This window comes from Strix aluco, chromosome 1, assembly GCF_031877795.1.
Source record: "Strix aluco isolate bStrAlu1 chromosome 1, bStrAlu1.hap1, whole genome shotgun sequence".
Lineage (NCBI taxonomy): Eukaryota > Metazoa > Chordata > Aves > Strigiformes > Strigidae > Strix > Strix aluco.
The window spans coordinates 130,998,212-131,021,892 of NC_133931.1; the positions used below are offsets into that span (position 1 = coordinate 130,998,212).

Here is a 23,681-nt window from a genome sequence, read left to right on the forward strand (position 1 = left end):
AGTAAAGATTTAACTCTACAAAATAAATCCAAAAATATCTTCAGTATATTGCAAAGCAACAGCCATTCTGTAGTCATCCTTTGGTCCTCTCTCAAAATCCTCTCTAGGGAATACAGCTGAATTCTTTAATTAATGAGTTCAGGGCTGACTTCTTTTGAACCATGACTAAACTACTGGTGGTAATATATGCAGTCCCCCTCGGATGGTGGTGCTATATGCTGGCATGCACATTTCCGCTATAATTGCATACCTGTTCCCGCATGACATTAAGGAATAATGTTGAGATGTGGATTCTGCAAAGAATCTTGGGGGTGGTTGATCAAGGTTTTATTTGGAAGAGGTTATTTAGGAAAAAGGTTATTAGAAATTGTAATTACAGATCAATATATTTTTGTGTAACATTTAGAGTTTTAGTTACATCAGTACTATTTCTGCAAAGACTCGCACATGCTGTGAGTGTTCCTGCTGAGTTAACTGTAAAAATCGGTATATACTTTATTAGGTTTTCTGCAGAGTTGGGACCTTTGAACATAAAATGCTTATGACAGAGAATAATGTCTTCCTGTGTTTTGGTACACAAAGCAAATGCTATGTATGTTTTGTGTTTGATGTTTTAGCTCAAAAAAAAAAAAGGAAGAAAGAACTCACATAAAACATATGAATTATATACATTTATAATAGGCTTAATTTGTGTAATTATTATTGCATAAGTTACAGAATAGAATACTTGCTTCCATGGAAAATTAATGGGTTTAGAAGAAGGAAGAAACAATTTTCACACAGAATGCTCCCAGAATCTTCTTTTGGGAAGTAAATTATAGTCAGACTGGTTGCAGTGGAGACCCTTTTGTCACAAAATAGTGCAATGTGAAAAGTATTTCTTCACTGTTGTTGAGCTCACATTGTCAAGTGTACTGTGTATCCTGTGCACTGGTTTCATTGGCTTCTGACAGGACTCATTTATCAAGGAGAGATGTGTGAGCTTCTACATTTTTCCTTGTAAGTAGCCTTAAGATATTGAGCTTTCATGGGAAAAATGATCCAGTGCATTACTGTCACAACTGATTAAAAAACATCGTTAAATAATATTAAATTAAAAATAAAATTTAAAATACATTATAATGTGAATTATAATATAAAATAATATTAAAATATTATTAAACCATATATAAGTCTTTATGTGCACACTGGCATACTGTGTGGTTAGCAGCATCTTACTAATGTGTAAGTCTAATTAGAGGAAAGAAATGGGTAGAATTTGGTGAAACCATCCCTATATTTGTTTCATTTAAAACTTCATGGAAAAAAGACTCAGAAAGACTACTCCTCTGTTTTATGCAGGCCAGCTGAGAAATGCATGATTTTTTTCCTGGTTTGTGGTAGGCTGGGAACGAGACTTGATGAGATGGCTGAGCATTGTGTGGCACAGGCTCCTGCCTGGCTTCTGGTCAGGTCCTGGACTGTTGAGTTGTCTGATGCTTTGTTGGCACTGATGAGCTGTATTGCTTTTAGCTGTTCAAACTCAGAAATGGTTCCAGAAAGCTGGTTTTTGGAGATAGTGATTTCAGGATGCTTGACATTTTGGCTTCACGGTAGGTTTAAATATTTGCTTGGAAAGTAAGTGAGAACTAATATTGATTAATTTAGATATGAAAGAAAATGACGTATTTATACCTTACTGACTGTTTTGCTATATGACAAAAGAGCCCTGCCTGCTGCTTGTTTTATAGAGGGAACAATTGTTTTCTGACAGATCCTCCTTCCCACTTATACTTACGTTGGAGCTGGAATGGAGAAATTCCTCATCTCCACCCTCTTTGGCAGACAGTGCTCACCTCTGCATCTGAATTGCTCCAGAACCTTAGGGACAACATAAGAGGATCTTCTGGGGCAAAATCCCTGGCTTGCCTGCAGCCGTCAGCTCCTGCCTGTTGGCAGTGCAGGGAGCAGTGCTACTGACCCTTGAGTACACAGTTCCTTTGGCAGCTGCCATTAATAATCCACATCACTGCAGGAGGCAGGAGCATTGGAAAAGGTTGTTGCTGTATAAATACCTTCTGCTGTTCCTGCAGCAGGTGTCCCAGATGAACTACAAGTGTGTAGGCAATGTATGGTCGCACAGCCCACTTAATTCAAGGCAAAGCAACTTCATGAATCCTTCTTTCACAGGAGAAATCACAATACATACTTACTCGCATGTCTGATATTTAATAGTGTCAGTTTAATGGTTTTTATAGAACTGGTTTAATAAGCATAGTTACCTTTACGATCATAGCATAAACTGTGTGTACCTTACTTCTGCCTGGTGTCCTGTACACACAGAGATTTGTGCGCCCTTCACTGGCATTACTTCACGTGTATAACCCACAGCATTACAAACACACAATCGTTTTGTCCTTAATCTAGTCGAAGTGCATGCTAGTTTTTGTAGCAGGATTTATTATGTGAGATCAATTGCAAAGAAAGGACATTCATGAACAGAATGACATTAAAGCTACTGCTTAATTCTTTGCAATAAATGCAGTCAATACCTCTTCAGGGAGCTTGCATAATACCAATACTTAGTGATTTATTTTTCTCCTTTGAGCCTTCTGAACACTTTGAATGATCCTGACAGTGGAAGTCATTGACCTAGAATAGATTTTTGCAATGTTTCTGCCAGAAAAATGTATCCAGACTGTCTGTAGCTGACACAGTAAAGAATGCGTGAAAATGAAGACATGGCTTTTACCTTTTGAACTGTTCTAGGTGAGGGTGAGAGGGGGGAAAGAAGAGCAGATATAAGCATCTATGATTATTTTATCCATTGTTTGAAGTATTGCACTATTCAGAAGAGTTGTCATACCATAATGGAAGGTCATTCAGCCAACCAATTTGGCTTCTCCAGTGATAATAAATTCAATTATTCTTTTTTATAATGTTTTATAGGAAGATAATCAGCACACACCAGATGTACTCTGGTAGCCTATGAGACAAAGGAAAAAGAGAGAATTCTTTCATAATCCCAGCTGGCAATCAGCTTCTGTTTTTAGGGATGAGAATTAGTGTTCTCGTGACCCTAATCTGGCAAATATAGCTATGAATGCTATTTCAATTGATGTAACTATCAAGTCTACTTTATAATTTTGCTTAACTATTTAGGTTACTGCTATCTCATATTAGTGGATTTCAGAATTTGATTATATACAGGAGGGATTTTCCTTTGAAATGCATGTTGTTTTTCAATTTTGTTGAGTGTCGCCTGTGCTCTAAGATTAATGGATCAATCAGAGGGCAGTGCCAGACTAATATCACTAATTGTTCTGTGCTTCTTCTGACCCCATTTAGGATGTAATCCATCAACTTGGAAGTTTACAAGTGGTGCCTACAATCATAAAAGATAGGATAAGGAGGCAGCTTGACAGTGGGAATCCTATACTGTCACGGAGCTTCTCTATGTTATTTTACTTGCAGTCTCCTCATGGACTATGTTGCTGAGTAGCAGACCTGAAGTTCTTTGAAGTTGCTTGGGTGATGCTGAGCCTCTGTGACCCCACTCTTTCCACCTGTTCTTCATTGTAATGAAAGGGTGCTAGGGGATCCTAATGTCTTCACCAGAGAAAGCTCACTTGGAGAGTTGTATGCTTCCAGGGAATTCTATTTTTTTCTTGAACACACCCACAAGAGAGAAAATCTAATTCTTTTACAGAGAAAACTGTCCTTTTACCATACTTACTTGGTCTCTCTAGGACAAATATGGGAGCTTTCAGTGGGAACTGCACTTCTCTTCCTTGCTGGATACAAAGATTCGTGCCCATGGAGCTCTGGGAAAGGCAGGGTCCCAGGAAAGGAGGACATGGTCCTAACTGCATTGATAAGTAGAAGGGGTCTTGCATGAGAGAGTCATTGGAAAATCCCAGTCTTTTGTATGCTGCTTGTATGCTTTTGTCATTATTGTTTTCCTCTGAAAGGTATCTTTTAAGAAACTTAACCAAATTCAGTGCTTTACTGGAGAGGCAAATTTTAAATTCCGTGTCCTCCTTCCGTGTCCTGTTGTATGAATGTGACTAAGCATTTTCTTAGCTTTCCAAACTGTTGCTAGGCACTGAGCAGATGCTGTCATGGTGCTTTCTGAGTCAGATCTTGAGTTTTCAGGGAACCATACAGAACCTGTGCAAAACCTGTTTGGTCTCTCATGATTTGCACCCCCTTGAAAGTAATTAATTGTATTAATTCTAACCTACCAATGAGTTTACCAGTTTTTGATTAATTAAATTCTGCTGAAGTGCATCAAAGTCTTTCCATCTTAATAAAGAATCTAAATAATTAGTTAGCAAATTTTTCCATGTTTAATTAATCTTCTTGATCATTGAAGAGTAGGTTCTAACAATAGTAATGTAACTGCTATCAAACCCTGGGGCTTTCCACTATTAACTATTCTCTGTTCTAATAAAGAATCATTTATTACAATTTTTTGTTTTTTCTTATCTGGATGGTTTTAATTCAAAGCAGGGTTCTGTCTCAATTCCCACTCCCAGTTCACAGCCTAATTTCTTTATCTCTTACTGGACTGCAAATGCAATCTTTCAGACAAAAATGGAATTTTTACTTTTCTTTTAGATAGCTCTTATACAAGGAGCAGTCAAAGGGCAAAAAGTGAAAATACTCACTTCTTAATTAACACCAACTTGATACGTCATTTATTGCTTCTTCAGCTAATTCCTCACCCTGTCTTGAGCTGATTTTTTTCTGAAAAATACACCATCTCAGAAAATAGTATTTGCATTTCTGCTGTTATTTTTGTTTAACATCATAACATCTGGAAAGGTAATTTATACAGTCGTGTCTTTGCAAGCACTAAGCCAGTATAGAGGACAGATGAAGTCAACTGCAGGATCTAGCCAGCAGCAGTATATCCTGGTGGGAATGCCGTTTGCTCACAATACCTGAACAACATCCCTTTATTTTTGTGACTCCTTCCCCTAGATAATCATCTTCTCTTCTTCCAGTGCGCTTGTCTGTGCAGGTTTCTCCTGCTCCTTCTTACCTTCCCTACCTGTGCTTTTATCCTATGAAACAGCTGTGTCCTTTAAACATTTGCAGGCATTCTCCATACTGCAGATCCATGTTGTGGAAGAGGCAGGAGAGATTTCTATTGCTTCTCAGTCCTGGGTAGCGAGACAGGACCCAAAAGCAAAAGATACCACACTCCATGTCTGATTCAGAGAGCTGGATTATGTTGTCGTTTTCCTGGCTGGGGGTGATGGTTTTGTTCTTCCTTTCCTCGTTTGTTTCTTTTTCCTTGAATGCAAGTGCCAGAGCCTAGGAGAGAAGACAAAGAGGAAAGGAAAGCCCTTTGCTCTGAGATGCTGATTGCTGAGCTGGGACTTCATAAAGGTCTGCTTCAGAAGCCATGTGTGCTTGGTGCACTTTCTGCTTCTTTGATAAACCTGAATCATGGACCCAGCAGAAAGTAAATTTGTGGTGCCTTGCATCAAAATAGTTTCAATTCCTCCCGTTTATTCCACTATGGTTATACTAAAGATTCTGTAATATGTAATGCCTTTCTGGTCTCTGCAAAGAACTCCTACAAGTGCTGGTAATTGTTCTGTGAGACTGCCAGGAGTAGCGTGCTGGACAATGTGAAAAATTACTCACGAGTACTGTGACCCCTTAACACCGGTGAGGTAAGACTGCATTCATCACGGCTTTGCTGGTTTATATTCCTTGGCTGTGCCTATTGTTGCAGATGAACTGTGCCTTGGACTGTTCTTCAGCACTAAGGCCATCTGGCGCTGGAGTGGTCAGCGCTCATACCATTAAACTTTCCTACCTTTCAGAGCAGGGTGGCCGTGTCCAAATTGTTCGCTGGAAACATCCAAGCTAACTCCTAGCCTTTGCTAACTCCTGGACAGTGCCCGAGTATTATTTGGTAGAATATTAGTTAACTTGGACCAACCATTCCAGAGACTGTTTCAATGATTTAATAGTGTAGATGATCAGTTACTAGTGCTTGGGAGCATTCCCTGGCACTGTTTAATTTACTGGCATAAACTGGCATAGCCCCTATGTACTGAGATCTTGCTAATTTGAATTTTATGGCAAGTTATTTCTCATAATATTTGCACATTTGGACAGGAAATTATAAGTTTGATGGTGAAATATATAGAAAAATCTTCATTTAAAAGATTCTGACTGAATTATAAACCATTTTGCTAGATATCTAGAGCATTGTTTTTAAATTAAGTGTAACATGAATTGATAAGATTCAGCAGGGCTGGATTTCACTAGGAGTGGCTTTTCTTTTCTTTTCCTGGAAAAAGGAACAACTTGACAGGTTTTGAATCACTTCATTCTCAAGTTCATTGGATTTAAACATAAACTCCTACCCCTGCAGCTGAATATCATCAGAAATGCTTATTTAGCTAATTTTTTTACTCTTTCAAAGTCCAAGATATTGTGTTGTAGAAGCTCCCACCCAGTTTTGGTGTATCTTGATCAATGTGATACGGCATTGTGACAGCTGGGCAGAAGTACCCACCATTCCTCTTGCAGAATAACTCACCAAGCCACAGGGATGGTGCTGTAGGAGCATTTAGATACCCCTGGACTGTGCTATGAGGGTGATCTAGCTTGTCTAGAATCTGGATCACCAAGCAGCTTACTTGTTAACCCATCTATATTTTCTTCCTGGAATTCCTTCCCATGGATGTCAGCAAGGGTGAGGGTAAGGGAAGGCAGATCTTGCCTCAAAGTGCAGTCAGGTTTTAGAAACATTCCCAAGTAGCACTGTACTGTTCAAACAGAGCTGACGCATGTGCTTCACTTGCATTCAGGTATGTTAAAGCATAGATTTACAAATGTGTTTCTTTGAGCTGGCCATTCCCATAAGAATTGTGTGGTGCTATAGTGAATGCTGATTAAATGATCGTCATGTATTCAAGGAAACCTTTATGCAAGCATTGTGTTGGGATACTCTCAGTCTGTCTGAAAGAGATGGAAGAGATTCTCTACCTCTGCTCTCAGAGGAGCAGAGCAATGTAAGGACGAGAACCTGGAGAGGTGCCAAAACATTGAATCCCTTACTAATTTTGAAGTACTCTTGAATAAAGCTAATGTGTCAGTGAGGCCCTAGACTAAAAGTTATTTCTGTGCGAATAATTAATCTAAGTGCATTAATATTGGTGTGTGGGTTTTTTACATGACTTCCTAATCGTTTGACTCGATATCCATTTAGTGTTGATAATAGCATAGCTTATTGGGGACTTGTATCCAAGATTCTGTGGAGAGACTGCTGAGGCTTTTTGGTACTTAAGCTATTACTTTGCTGCTCGTCCATCAGCGCCATTGATGCTGCTGAGGAAGACCTTGAGTATGTCTCTGAAGAATAGCCAAGAGCAGGTTGAAGGCTTATGGGTAAGAATTAGAGACCAAGGCAACAAAGGGAACCCTGTGGTTAGTGTCTACTACAGGCCACCCAATCAATGGGAGCCTATAAATTTTAATTGCCCCTCTACTCCTCTCTGGTGAGACCCCACATGGAGTACTGCATCCAGCTCTGGAGTCCTCAGCACAGGAAACACATAGACCTGTTGGAACAGGTACAGAGGAGGACTTAAGTACTTAAAGGGGGCTTGTAAGAAAGATGGGGACAAACTTTTTAGCAGGACCTGTTGCAATAGGACATGGGATGATAGTTTTAAACTAAAAGAGGGTAGATTTAGACTAGATATAAGGAAGAAATTTTTTACAATGAGGGTGGTAAAACACTGGAACAGGTTTCCCAGAGAGGCGGTAGATGCCCCATCCCTGGAAGTATTCAAGGTCAGGTTGGACAGGACTCTGAGCAGCCTGATCTAGTTGAAGATGTCCCTGCTCATTGCCAGGGAGGTTGGACTAGATGACATTCAAAGGTCCCTTCCAACCCAAACTATTCTATGATTCTATGTTACGGGGCTCTGGGGGCTAGGGTGGAAGGGCATAAGAGGTATGCTTCTTGATCATGCCAGTCAGGTAGGATTAGATGCAGGATAGCCCCTGGTTGTGCAGCTGATGTTGCAGAGGAGGCACTGGTTTTTATTGACCTCCTTGGAGGAATGAAAAATGCTGGGGAGAGAAGGGGTCCACCTGACAAAGTGGGCAAGAGCATGTTTGCCAACAGGTCCCATAATCTAGTTGGGAGAGAGGGCAACCTAGCCCTTGCTTTGGAACAAGTGAGAAGTGAGTTCAGAGGTTATGGTTAGGGACTTGCAGAGGACATGCACTGCTCCAGCATCTACTGAAAGGGTAACGTGGTTCAGTGCAAGTAATTCAGGAGATTTTTGGTATGTGTCAAAATAACTTCTTGACGCAAGTGTTCAGTAAGCCAACTAAAAGAGGCAGTCTGCTAAATCTGTTACTCAGAAACAGGTTTATGACCAGTTTGGAACTGGTCAGTTCTTCAGTGAAGGTTGATGGCAGCTTTAGGAGCATTAACCGTGAAATGGTGGAGTATAGGAACCGGAGAGAGATGAAGATGAAAATTAGAATTACAACCCTGGACTTCAGGAGAGCAAATTTGGCTTGTTCGGGAATCTGCTTGGCAGGATTCTATGGGACCGCTGCCCTGAAGGATAGAAGAGCCCGGGAGACCTGCTTGATCTTGGAGGATATAAGGATACCAGAGGAGACCCCAGTAAAAGCCTTGCAAAATTCATTTTAAGCAGCATCTGCTGCTCTCCCCTCCTCCATGGAGCCAGGCCTGCTGCTCAGTGGGGCAGGAGAACTTGTTGCAAAGGATGCAGAACAGTCTGAGATAAATTAATGACTGCTTTGCCTCGATTTTTCCACAGATTGGCTAATGACCTGGATATTGTTGCAGGGACATCTTCACGTTTCCTGCATTTCCCAACAATTTGCCTCAGGGCAGCAATGGCACTGGAGTGCAAGGGTTCATATATGGCTCTTGATACCTTCAGTGCCTGCTGCCCGTGCACCGTATACCAGACTTTGTCATGGTGTGCTGTGACAGTTGTTCAATCAGGGTGAGTATGGTTATGCAAGTGAACTAGATGAGCCCTTGTTTAATTCAAACACTTAATCATTAAAATAATTTTTTAAATCATTTAAAAAAATAATAAAAGAATACTAACCAAACCACTGCTTCAACAACAGCAAGTCACACAGCACACACTACATGCATCTCATTCATGGCACATTACTGTTACATGTTACCTACAGCTCATGCCATGGCCACACCAAGGAAGTCATGTTCCCATGCATCCGTTCAGACTGCTGACTGGGCAAAAGGACAACCGTGTTGGTTCAAATCACTGATAAGTTGGAGTCCTGCTGCCTGTGGTCAAACTCAGGGTACAGTACACAGCTTACTTCATCCTGGGTCTGGGGACAAGGATGCAGGCTACAGAGCTTCTGCACAATAGGTCAGCTTACTGGCAGCTCTGTCTTCAGGGTCTTTAGAGGCTCTTCCCCAAAGTTTGGTTTACATAGCCAGCATCCTGCACTAGACATGAGTTGCCCTGTGCGATGTTTCTTATGTGACCTTAGATAACTTCATTTAGTCATTGCCCCTTTCATCTACTGTTAGTGGTTACTTCCTCTTTGTTACTTTGGGTGCTAGTCTCTGGGCAGAGTTGTTGACTTGTTTGTGTTAGTTTTGGGTTACTACCATCACTAATCTCCAGGCAAACCTTGTTTTCTTCCTTCTACCAGTCACCCTCAGTTCCTCTTCGTTACAGCTAATAGCTTTAAAGATTGCTATGCATACACTTGTCTCTGGTGCAAGGGAGAGCTGTATGGATTTACAGACGTAAGACAGAAGGCACCGTTAGCAAGGATGCGGATGGGGTTAGATAGGCTAACAGGCAGGGCTGCTTTTCAGAGGGACCTCACAGGCTGGAGAAATGAGCTGACAGAAATGGGCAAATGTGAGTCCTGCACCTGGAGCAGTGTAGCCCTGTGCGACACTGAACTAGAGAGCAGCTGTGAAGGAAGCACCCTGGGAAGAGGTGGAAAGAACATCTTCAATCCGAAGAGAAGAGTGGGATGGCCGGCATCTTACTGCTGTCTCAGCTACCTTCCAGGGGGTAGAAAGGGCGAACCCAGATTCTTTGTACTCTCTGTACAGGGACAAGATAACAGGCAATGAACAGCAGTTGCAGCAAGGGAAACTCTGACTAGATATTTTCACCAAAAAAACCCCCATACTATGAGGTTTCTCAAACATTGGAACAGGTTGCATCCCCTCATTAGAGAGATTCAGAACTGATCAAGGCCATGACAGAGTAGGCCCAGCTTTGAAGCGGGAGGCTTGAGGTGGACCAGAGCTCCCTTCCAACCTAAATTATTCAGTGATTCAAAGAGTCTTTGACTCTTTAAGTTTCAGATCATTTTATCTGAAAAAAAGTATAGTGGAAGCTCATAGGTTGTGAATTCTTTATGTGTAGTCAACGACCTCTGCATCTGAGGCTGCCTCTTGTTCATGAAAACCTGAAAAGTTCCAGCTTGCGCTGCTGTAACTAAATAAAGCTGCCTTCTTGCAGGGTTCACACCACTTTTAGCACTTTGGATTAATTATATGGCTATTATCCTAATGGAAGCAGCCAGAGAAGGTAATTGAAGACATCTTGAAATAAATTAGATAAATGGTAGCAGAAGCAGCTTTGTGCTTTAAAGCTCAGAGGAAAACCATTTTTAAAAATCCAACTGTAAAATTCCCCAAATACAATGACATTTACTGTACATTTTTATTGACCAAACTATATTTTAGGAGAGGTTAGAAGAAAAAATTGTGAATACTGTTGCAGCAAAACCCCTGTTCTTTATTTCTTAGAATGAGTCTGCTGTATTCTTACTTGATTTTTGTTGAATTTAAGGAATCCATGCTAAATTCTTTTCAACTGAACACTTAATGCCTGAAATATTTTTAGGAGAAATCATCAACTCATATAACTAAAAATCCATGCTGCAGAATTTCAGTTTTGTGTCACAGAGTTGGTGCCTTTGCCCATTTTTCTAGTACCAAAGTTCTTTTCAAAATGGACATATTTTTTAATCAATTCTTATAATAATGTTTCTGGTTCCCGTGGTTGGTAAAAAAATAAAAAAATTGGGTTTTGTTTTTTCAAGAAACACAGGTCTGCAGTTCCTCATTTAATAAAAGTTGGAAATACGCAGAAAGCCATATATCAGGTGTGCTTTAAAATCGTTAAATCATTAATGGATTGCAGAAGATATAGGAGTTGCTGCCAGTTCCAGTAGAATGCTTTTCTTAACCACCATTGCTGTAGTTTAATTTTCATTTTCTTCAGATACTATATTCTTTTAGATCTTCTTAAATCCAAGATACAGTCAAATATTAATTATATTCCTAGCTCTTTCCCTGTTTATTTTAACCACAACCAAAGAGAGTATTTCACAGCAAGTAATTCAGCTAGATTGTGTGTAACTGAATATCAAGGTCAGTTCATGCCTTGCTTCTCTGTGATGCTCTCTCCTCTCTCTTTTTCTTTTTTTGTGGACATCAGAAATAATCAGCAATGGCCTGAGACTTAGTACAGTGATGGCTTGTAGTACAATGTAACATATTTGCTATATTTTATTTTGCAGTTGCTGGCTTTAATAATTAAAGGGAATATTATCATGATGAGGTTTAAAGGCTTTAAAATCCTCATTTGTCTCATATCTAGAAACATAACTAGCTTCTATGATATATATTATTGCTGATAGAATTTATAGTTCTTTGTTATAATACTTTTGGCCCTTGAGACTAAGTAATCAAGTCTAAAATGCATGTGCTTAATTTTGATGAGCCAGAGTGATGCGAAATGCGTAATTAGCCACTTCATTGAAGTGTGCATATTATGGTTCAGTGACTAATTTTCTGGTCAGTGAATCACAACCTTATATCTCTTTTTTGTATTTAAACACTTCAGATTATGATAGTTCTTGTATTTAAAGCCATTCTAGTCATGAGGATCCAATTCATGCTTAGCATTTTAATAACCGCCTCTGCTTTACGGTTTCCTAAGGGAGAAATATTCATGTCTCTTTAAATTATAAATTTATAATTTATGTCTTACTTCAGTTACAAGTTAAACATAATTATATGCAGCAGGGTATTCTTAAGGTTATGGAATGTAACATGACAAAAGGTTTGGTTTAGTTTGTAAAAACCGTAATTGTTAGTAACATAGTATTCCATTTTACAAATTTGCAATTCTTTATCTAGAACTGACAACAATAGTAGATTGAATGCTTTCAGACACTCTGGAAATATCTCACTTTAAAGCAGTAAATTATAGGAAAAATAACATTCCTTGCGTATTTCTCTTTTGGAAAACATTTGCTTTAAACTTTGTCATTGCTTGAGGCTTTTATTCATGTATCATCTAACGACTTCAGGTATCATTGAGGAACTTCATTTTGACATACGATTCAAACCTTGAAAATCACATCACTGTAAACTGTGAGTGGCTTTGGCATGAGAAGAAAAATTCAATTAATAAGCTTTTACATTTTTACATACTACCCAAACTTGTTTGTCTGTATGAAAATATTATTACACTATAGTCTAATGTGTCAAAACCACTCCTAAATAATCAAGAGTTCCCAGACTTCAGATGCATTACAGATTATCTGTTCTAAGTTTTCAGTGTACAAAAATGTATGAAGTATTTTGAGTTTCTTATTTTCCAAGAGAGGTGAATTATCAGGCAGAGGGCAGGAGGGAATACGATATTTGCATCACTTTGTGTGGTTCCATAATTTACCACATTGGTGATCTCCCTCATGTGTTTACAAATGTGATGCTTTCTCTACCATGTATAAATAATACTCATGCATTATGTTGCTTAAAATGTTTGTTTAAAATAGAAGGGGTTTTTTTCCATATTTTCTTTTAATTTGTTTTTACATTAGAGGAGACAAATGTGTACCAAATATGGGTTGAATCCTTTTTTACTTCATGTAGTAATATCAAAAGTTCATTGTTCCTCCCAGATGAGACTGAAAACACGGCTGGTTTAGTCTTTGTAATACTTGGCTCTAAAATTAAAATTCAGAGGAAACAGGATCTGACTATGAGTCAGTATGCAGAACAGATGAAGTAGAGGGGCCATGACGAAACATTCTTTCAGCCCAAGGTCTTTATCATTACTGAGAACCAATGTCATATTTCATAATAGTAGGATATGAGTGCCAGACTGTTTTGATCAGGATTAAAATGCTGTTATTTTCTTGATTTTGTTCTAGTTTCTGCTGTATTTTCTATAAATGTTTTTAAAAAGACACTTTCTTGCAAATTATTTTCAGAGGACCTTGTATCATTACTTCAAAAGGACTCACTCATTCTCCATTCTCACCTTTCTTATCCTTTTGGAAGTAATTACTCACTTGGATATTTTGATGATGTTGAAATAATCTCCAAATTGTATTCCTTTCTGTAGTGCCTGACTTCATAGAGTCTGACAAATTATTTGGCATAGGAAATGGACTAAATCCACTCATGGGAAGTTGGCTTACGCATGGATGCCAAATCCCAAATGACTTTAACAGCGATAGGCAATACTAATGAAAACCATTTTCTTACATGGGATATAATGCACATTTCTAAATTAAATTAATAATTTGAGCCAAATGTTGTGGAAACAAATAATTTACCATATGCAGTATTTCAGTGTCACCTGATTGTGCTTTTCAGCTATGCATAATACTGTTTTCACCTGTAATTGCCTAATTGTCTTTCTAGCCTGCCAAGAAAATATTCCTTCACCTTGACATCTTTAAATTGTGCTTTTGTTCAGTAGTTTACCGTGTGTTGGTACTGTATAATGGGTGTTTATCATTAATACTAGAGATAGCAAAATATCTAATTATGGTTATGCCACCGTGCTGAAGAACTGTGTTACAATCCAAGCCAATTATGAATTTCAGTTGCTGAAAGCAAGATTGGGAAGCACTCTTTTAAGTCTCAACCAAGAAAGAGGCACTCCCCTTGTCTTTTGTTAAGCCAAAGAAATGTGCTCCCAGTGTTCAGCAATAGCTAAACAGTGGAGAAAAACGCTCCTTAGCAACAGAAGTTCATGAAATAAAAGAAAGATTTAAATGCGGCTTAAAATTAGGGAAATAGTGTCTGTCAGATTTAAAAATGTGGAAAGAGATTCTCTGTTATAAACAGGAGGAAGGCAAATATAAAAGCTCAGAAATATCTTCTAAGTCAGGATGGAGAAAGAAGTTAACTCTGGTGCACGTTCCGTTCACTGTGAGCTGCCAGAAGTGTGTGTATGCTGTTTCTGTGCGTCTAGTCTTCTCCGGGCTTCTGGGAAAGACATTGTTCTAAAGGGAATGGAAGCGATGATACTTTTTTTTTTTCAATTGCCCTGCTTGAGGTCTGTGTCCATAAAGTTCAAACTCAGATAATCTTTTTCACTGAAATTTGGAGTGAAGGCTTTAGTAGTCACTTCTTTTTTCCTCCCTCTTGTAAATACTGTCGTGGTCTGATCACTCCTAGTCTTACGCACATTGCCCTTCTAGCAAATGGCATCCATAGAACACATTTAAAATAATCACAGCCATGTATCTTTGGAGAAGGCTACCCTCAATACAAGACACAGCTAAAAATCTAGAACTATGGTAATACAACAGGAGTAATATTTTTTCACTAATGTTTTGTATAGGTTTGTAATTGGACGAGAAAAACCGGGACAAGTGAGTGAGGTTGCACAGCTGATTAGCCAAACTCTAGAACAAGAACGCCGCCAGAGAGAGCTGCTGGAGCAGCATTATGCACAGTATGATGCAGATGATGATGAGGTAACAGACTGTCTAGCGTTTCACTATTCTGTGCTTTTTAATGTTCTTTTCTGTTCCTAATTCCTTCTTTTTAATTGTCACTCCGAGGTCAGCTTCTGGCCCTCTCCGTTACCTCTGCTGATGATTTTTACAGATATTGATGATGAATCTTATTTGAAGAACACAGTTACTGAAAAGCTTTTCAGCATGGATTTAAAATATTTGTTTTGTTCCAGAAGAGCAAATATCAAATTGGTCAATGCTTCTGTAATTATTGCTCTTCCTCTGAAGGCATATGTTTTTCTGAAATAAGAGAATGAATTTGGTTTGCTTGTGCACTGAAACACTAGGGGTTTTGTGAAAACTGGTAAAAGTTGCCTTCTAGCTTTTAGGGGATTGAGGAAGTTTTAGACCTTTCTTTTTTTTCCTGGAAGAGTTGATGTTCTTAGTTCAGAACATTAATTCAGAAATTAATTAATGAATGCAGAAAATTCCAGGTAAGACGCCTCCTTCCACACACTGCTTTTTGTTTCTCTGTGAACAGATATTCCACAGCATAGAGAATTAATGTACCTTGTCTGAAGTGTGTATTGATATTCCCAATTAGTGCCTGATGTCCCAATACAAAGGTTTTGAAACTATCAACTTTATACAGTAAATTATCCATAATTTCTTTCCATTGTCTTAAAATTCCTAATATGCCTAAATATTAGGCAATAATCTTTCCAAGCTACTCAGAAAGATTAATGAGAGAGCTTTTCCAGAGACTACTGTCTGTGTTACTCCCTAAATTAGCTGCTGGGTTAAGGTAAAAGACAGTTGCTGCCACAAGAGACTGCTTCCACATAGGCCAAGCATACCACCTTCTTTTGCATTATTTTGAATATTGTTTGAAATGCCAGATTCCATGTATTAGTGTGTTTTCATCCTGGGCCAGATTTTTTATTTTATTTGTAGAAGGAAGCATTAGAGAAGTAGAAATAGAGTAGTGATGCTATGCATTTATTTCAGTTTAGTTTTCCTTTAAGTACTGAGACAAGGCTCCTAAACAGTTAAAAAAAACCCCAAAAAACCTCTGAGATAAAATTAGGATACACTCGGATTTTGAAACACACTGTTAAACTAGCAATAGGTCAGAACAATCAGAAGTGTCCCAGAAGACTAAGTAAAAATCTTATCTAGCCCCGCTGATGCTTTCACTTAAATTTCCACTGATATTAAAAATAAAAATATTTTAATATGTTTTAGAATAAATCTTGTCATAGGTGCATATTTAACTCATATAAATAAAAGTTGTATTCATCTGTATTGGGGATGCATATGTATGTGTGCCTGTGCGAGACCATGAGGGCTAGAAAATCCATATCCTCTCTGTTCTCCCCTCAAACTATAGAAACATGCAAGTCTTCTAACTTCTGTTTAGTCTAGAATTAAAATTCAAGATCTTGAGTAATTTCTTGAAGAAGCTCTATTATCTCCTCAAAACCAAAAAAAGATACAACTTCAGCCATTGGAACAAGACACTTCTCACAGCTCATCACAGCATGCTGTAGACATCTGGGTTTGAAGACCTGCAGTACCGTTTTATGGTAAACATAGTCTGATAGCATAGTAGTAGTCTGATGTTGGCAAGGAAAGGTGTCTCCTAAATGCCTGACATTCAAATGCTTCTCACTGTGTACTTGCACGTAGAGTGATGTGCAGCTGAAGGCAGACCTGTGTGAGTAATTGATGAGGATGCATCGATTGAGTAGAGGATGCATCAACCTGCAAAAAGTCTCAGAAGTTTGTGTTGCTTACCTTCATTCACCACACAGGTGTCATAACTCAAGATCTGGAATTAAAGAAAATGTTGTTAAAATGGTAGATCAGTACTGATTCTGGTAGTACCTCAGTGTTTAGTAGGGATTATTGCTGTACTGATGCTGACAGTGACACTTTCATACTGATGACCATGCAAGTGTTTCTCGGCACAATAGTGAAAGAGGACAGGGATGAGTATGGATCAGATATTTTTGTGATGTGTCTTGTTGTCCTTGCAATTCAGTGGTTACAAACTCTTCAGCCCTGTTCACTGCATAGATTTTTAACACAAAAAATACTAAATGCACAAAGTGTTTTCTATTGGTAGTGCCTTTGCATGACAGAGAGAAAATAAGATAGGGCAAGTAATTAACAGTTAAAGGCATGTTTTCTTACTGTAGCACTAAATTGAGGATGGTGACCACCTCTGTGACCATGACATGTGCTTTTTGGCTATTAGCATTTGCAGTGCAAAGGGAACTTTTATGCAGTATGTGAGGAAAGGAGGAATAAGAAAGGAAAAGACATCTACCACGGGAGATCCAGAGAATCATCAAAGATTTCTTTTGGAAGGAGAAGGAATTGGGCTTCAGAACAAATGCAGTACTTCAGTTCTCAAAAACTACATTTGGAATCATTGAAGTTCATACCTGTTTCCTATTTGATGCCATAGATATATTTGGGAGAGGGGTGGTAAACGTTATTCTCAGAATAGACAGCTGGGGTGTGGTTGCTAAAGTATGCAGTGAGACGTATTCCCTTTCTTACTTAAGAGACTTACCAGAAGTAGATTTTACTGGGAATCTGCAGCAATCCTGAATATTTTACATTTTTTTGTCACCTGACTATGCTGTCCAAGTAAACTCACATAACTTGTACCATTCCCAAGCAACTGACACAACGGAAGCTGTGATCTAATGCACATTATACACGGTTCAAAGATGGGTTTGGTCACCACAAACCCTTTTGCTCCATTTACTGTTAAATGCAAGCATTACTACTTTGAGCTCACCTTGCTCTGTGAGGGCAAATGTGGCTGGGTTTATGTTGCTGTATGCCAGACACCACTGCCAGCCCTTCATTCTTTGTCTCTGGTAAGCATCTTTTGGGCCAGAAAATCTCAATTTACACTCTCTGACTGAATATCGGCAAATGTACAGAACAACCTACCCTTTTGAGTCCATTTCCTCAAAGTGATAGTGATTCTGGCTGCATGAAGTTCAGGAATATTTGGATTGCCAGTGTAAGAAGTTAAATGTTGAGGCAGCATACATAATATACAGGAGTAGCTCAATCTCAGAGCTATCAAACTGTCCTATTCATTTTCATGCAGTTCTTAAAATACGGTAACATGGATCTCCAGCTACAATGCTGCATAAATGAACAATACAATGATCTTCAACCCTGTATCGAGACTGTCAAATTCTGAGCTTCAGAGACTTACCACAAAGACAGCAGTAACATATCAGGTTTCCGGAGCAGGAAATCGGTGATCTGTGTTTGAGTCCTGGAGCCACTGCACATGACCGTGTTTGGTAGAGCTGGTCAAATCACAGGAAGAGAGCGTGTGCCAGGCATATGCAAGTCCTGGTGTTTTATCTTGCTGTGCCACCAGCTGTCTGGATTTCCTCTGTTTTGAAACTTAGGACAGTCTTCATCATAGCCCGAGCAGCATCTCATTATTTTACAAGGGTCCTAGTTCTTTAAAATAGCAGCATTACTGAGACAATTTTGACTTCTTCCAGCCAGTGTGCACTGACTGGACTTGAGTCAGATGCTAAATTGGAGAGACACTGGTTAGCCTGCTGTAACTTCTCATTCCACTGCATTGCAGAAATGTTACATGACAGTTATTTGTTGGGGAAGATTCATACTGATACACATAGTGTTTCAAAAAGATACATCATTTACTGTATAAGTAATCTTGAAAGAAACATCATTTACTATATAAATGCCCTGCATCCCTGCACTTCAGAATCTGCTGTTACTATGGGCTGCAGGTTGTCACAGGGTTGCAGGATGCTTTCAGATGCTCCTTCATTTAAGTCTTTGCGTGGAAACACAAGAATCTTGTGCAGAACTGATGAACACCAAAAAAAGAGGGATGCCCACAATGGGGTCCATGCAAAGACAAGCAGGATGAATGTGCAGCAGCTCGCAATTTGTTGATAAGCTCCCACGAGCCACGCAGACACAGTAGTATCAGTTATTTCTCAAGTACTACTTACGGTAGGCAGTGTTGGCATTTCCCGATGAGCCTGTGTTAACTACAATAAAGCTAGGAAAGTATGTTGTTTCAGGTGCTGCCTCTGGATAACCTGCTGCAGTTTATTCGTCACCATTTCATCTAGCTTCCTAAAATCCCACATCCTTTTAATTTGTTGTATCCTGTCAGAAAACAAAACTCAAAGGCTTTGAAGTAGGCACTGTCTTTGTATTTCCTACTTAGTGTGTTAAGTACAATCTGAATCTGTATCCTTGACTAAAACATTTTGACTTCCCTGTGTTAACAGTGTTCTGTGCACATTTTAGTCAAATTCTGCCATTTCTTCGAATTTTGATTTGAACATGGTGTTACTTTCTTCATGTTCTAGTGAATGGCAAAAGTCACATAAAGCAGATGACCTGTTCCCCTGAAGGCTGCGTATGGTGATGCAGGATGTGAAATTAATAACATATTGCAGAATTCTACTCACTCTGTGACTACGGACAAGTAGCTTTATGCAAGTGATGTTTTAATGTATTTTAATATCACTAATAGTCATTTGAATATTTTTTCATTTTTAATTCTCATTTATCAGGACATTCTGAGAGCAAAGCAACATTAGAACTATTGAAGAAATCTTGACACACACGAAAAGAAAAATGTTGCAATGTTCTTGAATGTCTTAACACCCAAAGAACATACTTGTTAAACAAGATCTTTCAGAGAGTATGTTTTTTCTAACATTACTATGAAGCACTCCTGTAAAAGTGATGATTGATACTATACCATTATATTTTTCTTTGTGCTTTTGAAAGAATTAAGTATAAACTGAAAAAAATCAAATGAAGAGTTGGGCTTGAGTTATTTTTATAGTTCTTCAAATGGTGTTCTCTGATTGTGGGAGACTGTCAGCACAAACAAAAGATTTAGCTTGATGCAGCCTTTGTTATGGTGATTTGGGGAAGGTCTGTCTTCATTATCCTGGCTGGTGCTGCTGCTCCTTCTTTCTGCTTGGGAGTGTTAGGCCCATCTCAAGAATTTACAAGGCAGTTAAACAACACGAGTAACACATTTTCCCTTTTAAAGTGGGAAATTGCAGTTCATGTTTATAAAGATAATTTCACGCTATTAGCTGTGATAGCACATAGCAAAATTGAATAGCTAATATCAGAAGCTATTGCTGTGGATGGGATAAGCTTAAACCCTAGGTGGTACTGAAATGAGGAATAGGTCTTTTGCATGGATGAATTTTGCTCACTAATACAGACTGAAGAGTCCGAGATTTTCCTTCAAGAACATACAAGTTTTCATTGACTGTTGACTAAAAAAATATTATTGTTGTTGTCAGCTAAGAATACAAAATCTGTTGCAAAGAACCTCAGGCAGCTACAATAACAATTGTTACCTTTGGCTTTGTTATTTTAAAGTAAAATAACTTTAGTCTGTGCCTTGCTACTTCTTGTAAAACACTGAATTTCCCATTCTAGTTTCTGGCGCAGGGTCTGAACCTTCTAGTAGTTTCATGTGAAACAAAAGTCAGAAGAGATAAATTTTTTTTCAGGGAAAGTATGTTTATGATATATTTCCTTAAAGCACACATTGGTTCTTTTGAACCTGTAATTCGTGTTTCATGTGATTATAAGATCAGATCCCTTTCTTTTGAAGACGAAAGCAGAAGTTCCATTTATTGTGTTCTGTAATGTGTTTGTGTCTTCCTGCTGTCTTGTTTACCTGAGCAAACAGCAGTGCTTTGCTTTGATGACTACTTTTGCATTAATCGAAGCAAAAATGACTGTGCTCATCAACACTCATTTGTACAGTTTGAAGCAGGATTTTCCTTTCTGTTCATTTTAAGCTGCCTGATGTCCCTCTTCAAACACTCTGGCTCCTGAGGCCAGTAGAATATTGCCTGCTCTTGAATTTTTCCCTGGTCCTTTATATGTGTTTGTTTTTCTTTTTTGTATGAAGTACTTCTTCTTAGTTTAAGTCTTTGGAAGAATCAGTTTCAACTAAACTCATCTCTTCTAATCTTTTACCAAAATTGGTAAATATATTTAGGATTTTGCATGAAATGAATATATTATTTTAAAATGTACATGTAGCTGAGCCAGATCTGGTTTTTTAAATAAACTGGGCATGAGTTTGCTACTTAACGATCCTATTTCTGCCTCCTGTTTGCATGTTTCAGATATTTTCTTGCCACTGCTGATGGACCTGCCAAGATTTTTTTCCATGTAGAAATGATAGTTGTATATCACCTTACAGATTTTTCAGGGATAATGACTGCAAAATTGACAGTACATGGATTGTGTTAGTATTTTCTCACCACAATAATTCATTTCATTGAAATCTCACTGGGATTTTAGAGTTAGTTGTTCTGCTTCTAGCTGCCCTGATGGTGTGTGAAGGTGGTGTTATGTGCTCCTGGAAAAAGCCAGGAGAGGTAGCAGCCTAATTTTCTGTTTAGACAGTAACTGCATGTAGCCCTGGGGGATAAAATAGAAGCAGAAGTTACTACAAGTGTAGCATAACAAAAGATTTTGAATGTGCATGTGAGATCTAGATATACAGAATGATAGATTTAATTTCAGGTGTTGTTTTGTTTAGCTGTAATGCTAACATGCCTGAAAACTCCAGTGAGAGGGATTGTGTGGTCTTTGCTTCTGTTTCAAAGAAGGAAAAAAGAAGCAAAATAGCTGTTAACTTTTTCTGTTGAAGGCTACTGAGATTCTTAGTACATATAAAGTATGTAAAATAAATGGTTACCGCTTATTGCATTGGAGAATATGTGACTATTTATAGAGACAGAGATAGCTCTCCTAAGAAGTTGCTCACATAAACAGTGATGTTTAAAGAATGGGTGGGTCGTGCATGTTGGTGACTTGCCTTCTTTTTGATAGTTCTTATATCAGAAGATTTTACCAAATCATTCTATGCTTTCTGTGTGTTTTGGCTTGTTTTGTTTTTTAAAACTTTAGTGGCTTTAAAAAAGGAGAATACAGATTTTTCATGATCTTTAAAGGTCCCTTCCAACCCAAACAATTCTGTGCTATTTATCCAAGAAATGATGACGTTGTATTGCAGGTTTATCACCCTGTTGTTGGACACATGCATATATCTTTTCTGTCTGTGTACTTGTGCACCTAGATTTAACGTGCTTCCGTGCACTGCTTTTTAATTGAGAGAGATTTACATAAGCCTAAACAACAGCTGGGAAACTAAATTAATGTAGGAAGTTGAGATTCAAGCTGTTGTTTGGACATCTGAGTTCTTACCTGTTGTTTTGAAAAGTTCTTTTGACAGAAAATGGCACTCATAAGTAATGCTAGCACTGCTGGGAATATACTTCTGATAATAATGTTACGTGCCTTCATCTCAGGAACTGAAAGCTCATGAACAAAAACTTGAGTACTTCTGTCAAAATTTTTGTGTTATTACTGTATAAACATGAGAAGGACTGCACCCCTTCCCCCGCCCTTCCTTTTCCATGTATTTATTGAGTCCCAAGTTTTATAAATCCAGATGTGGCCCTGAGGGAAGTGTTTGCTTTATAATATGTTTGCATAGTCATTTGCATAGCCAGCAGGCTATTTGTGATCCGTGGTCCATATGTGATGTACTCCAGCTTCAAGGGAGCCCTGCTGAAGCGAAGTGGTACCCAGCCATCTTAGGCATGGGGAGAGATGAGCACAGGTGTATATGCAAAAGAGTGTCTAGGCAACTTGGGGTTTAACATTGCAAGCTTTTTCTTTCCAATATTATTGTTTTATTTTGCTTAATCTTGAGATACTGATTGTAGCTTATGATTTTTTTAAAATTCTGTTTAGTCAGCAAATTGTTCACATCTCTTGGTTTACCAGCCCAAGAAACACCCACATTTTCTGTTTAAAACTAGCTAGAAACATTTCCTTATTCGGGGTTCAAATTCAGTAAACTCTGACTTCAGTCTCTGAACTTGTCTCTGACACACTGTTTCTTTTTCCTGCTGTTGTCTTTCTGTGTGGGTGCGACTTTTCTATCATTTATTTGTTTATAAAGAACAAACCAATGGATTTTCAAATTCAGTGTGGAATATCACTGGAGAATTACTTCCTCCAGATGGCTTTTATTTCTCTTTGGAAAAGATTCCTTGTTAAATCTGAGATAAATTTGGAGAGGTCTTCCTATGGAAAAGAGGCCTCACTTGGAAGAGGATGAAAAACCATTGAAATATAGAGCCAGTAATGCTTAAGCACTGAATTCTTTTCTCCTCTCTCTTAATGTTCTGAAATACTACTGTGGAGTTGTATTTTGTCTGGTAGAATTCATAAGTACTGGGATTATAGCTAAAGAAAAGATAAACTTTTTTGTGTGCAGTATGCTGTGTTTGCACAGTAGCTTAATTATTCTTTGAACAGTCTCTGCCTAATAAGAGGATAACTGGAATTTCTTAAATGCTATAAAATTAAGACAGGGGAATATGCTACAGATGAAGAAGATGAAGACATGGGACCTGTCCTTCCAGGAGGTGACATGGCTATTGAAGTGTTTGATCTCCCTGAAAATGATGATATGTTCTCCCCCAGTGATGTGGACACTAGCAAGCTTGCTCACAAATTCAAAGAGGTAAGTTATGGATCAGAATATATTCCTAGATTTCTCGTTATCTCATTGCTCAGTGCTTGGTTTTTCTGTTGAAAACTAGAGCTGATTTCTAGCTGTATACTCGGTACTTTTGAATGACTCAAAAAGCTCTGCTTAAAAGAAGTGGAACCTATTCTTTGAAGTTGTTTTAGCATCAGCTTTCAGGTGACTGTTGCATTGATGGAGGGAATTAATTTAAATTTTCAGCACAGAAGTTATTCTGCCTCAGCACTTTGTTTCCATTTTTTGACCAGAAAGACAAAGTGCAAGTTAATTCATT

General features: G+C 38.4%; 1 protein-coding gene across 6 annotated transcripts in view; it reads left to right on the forward strand.

The window, feature by feature from the left end:
• The window catches only part of PPP1R9A (protein phosphatase 1 regulatory subunit 9A), a 157,916-nt gene that overhangs the window by 94,951 nt on the left and 39,284 nt on the right, over positions 1-23,681 (forward strand). For all 6 annotated transcript variants that reach the window (XM_074835988.1, XM_074835981.1, XM_074836009.1 and 3 more), the window contains exons 6-7: positions 14,655-14,790; positions 23,228-23,383. In XM_074835988.1, coding sequence (XP_074692089.1) covers positions 14,655-14,790; positions 23,228-23,383 — 292 coding nt within the window. The remainder of the gene's footprint in view (positions 1-14,654; positions 14,791-23,227; positions 23,384-23,681) is intronic.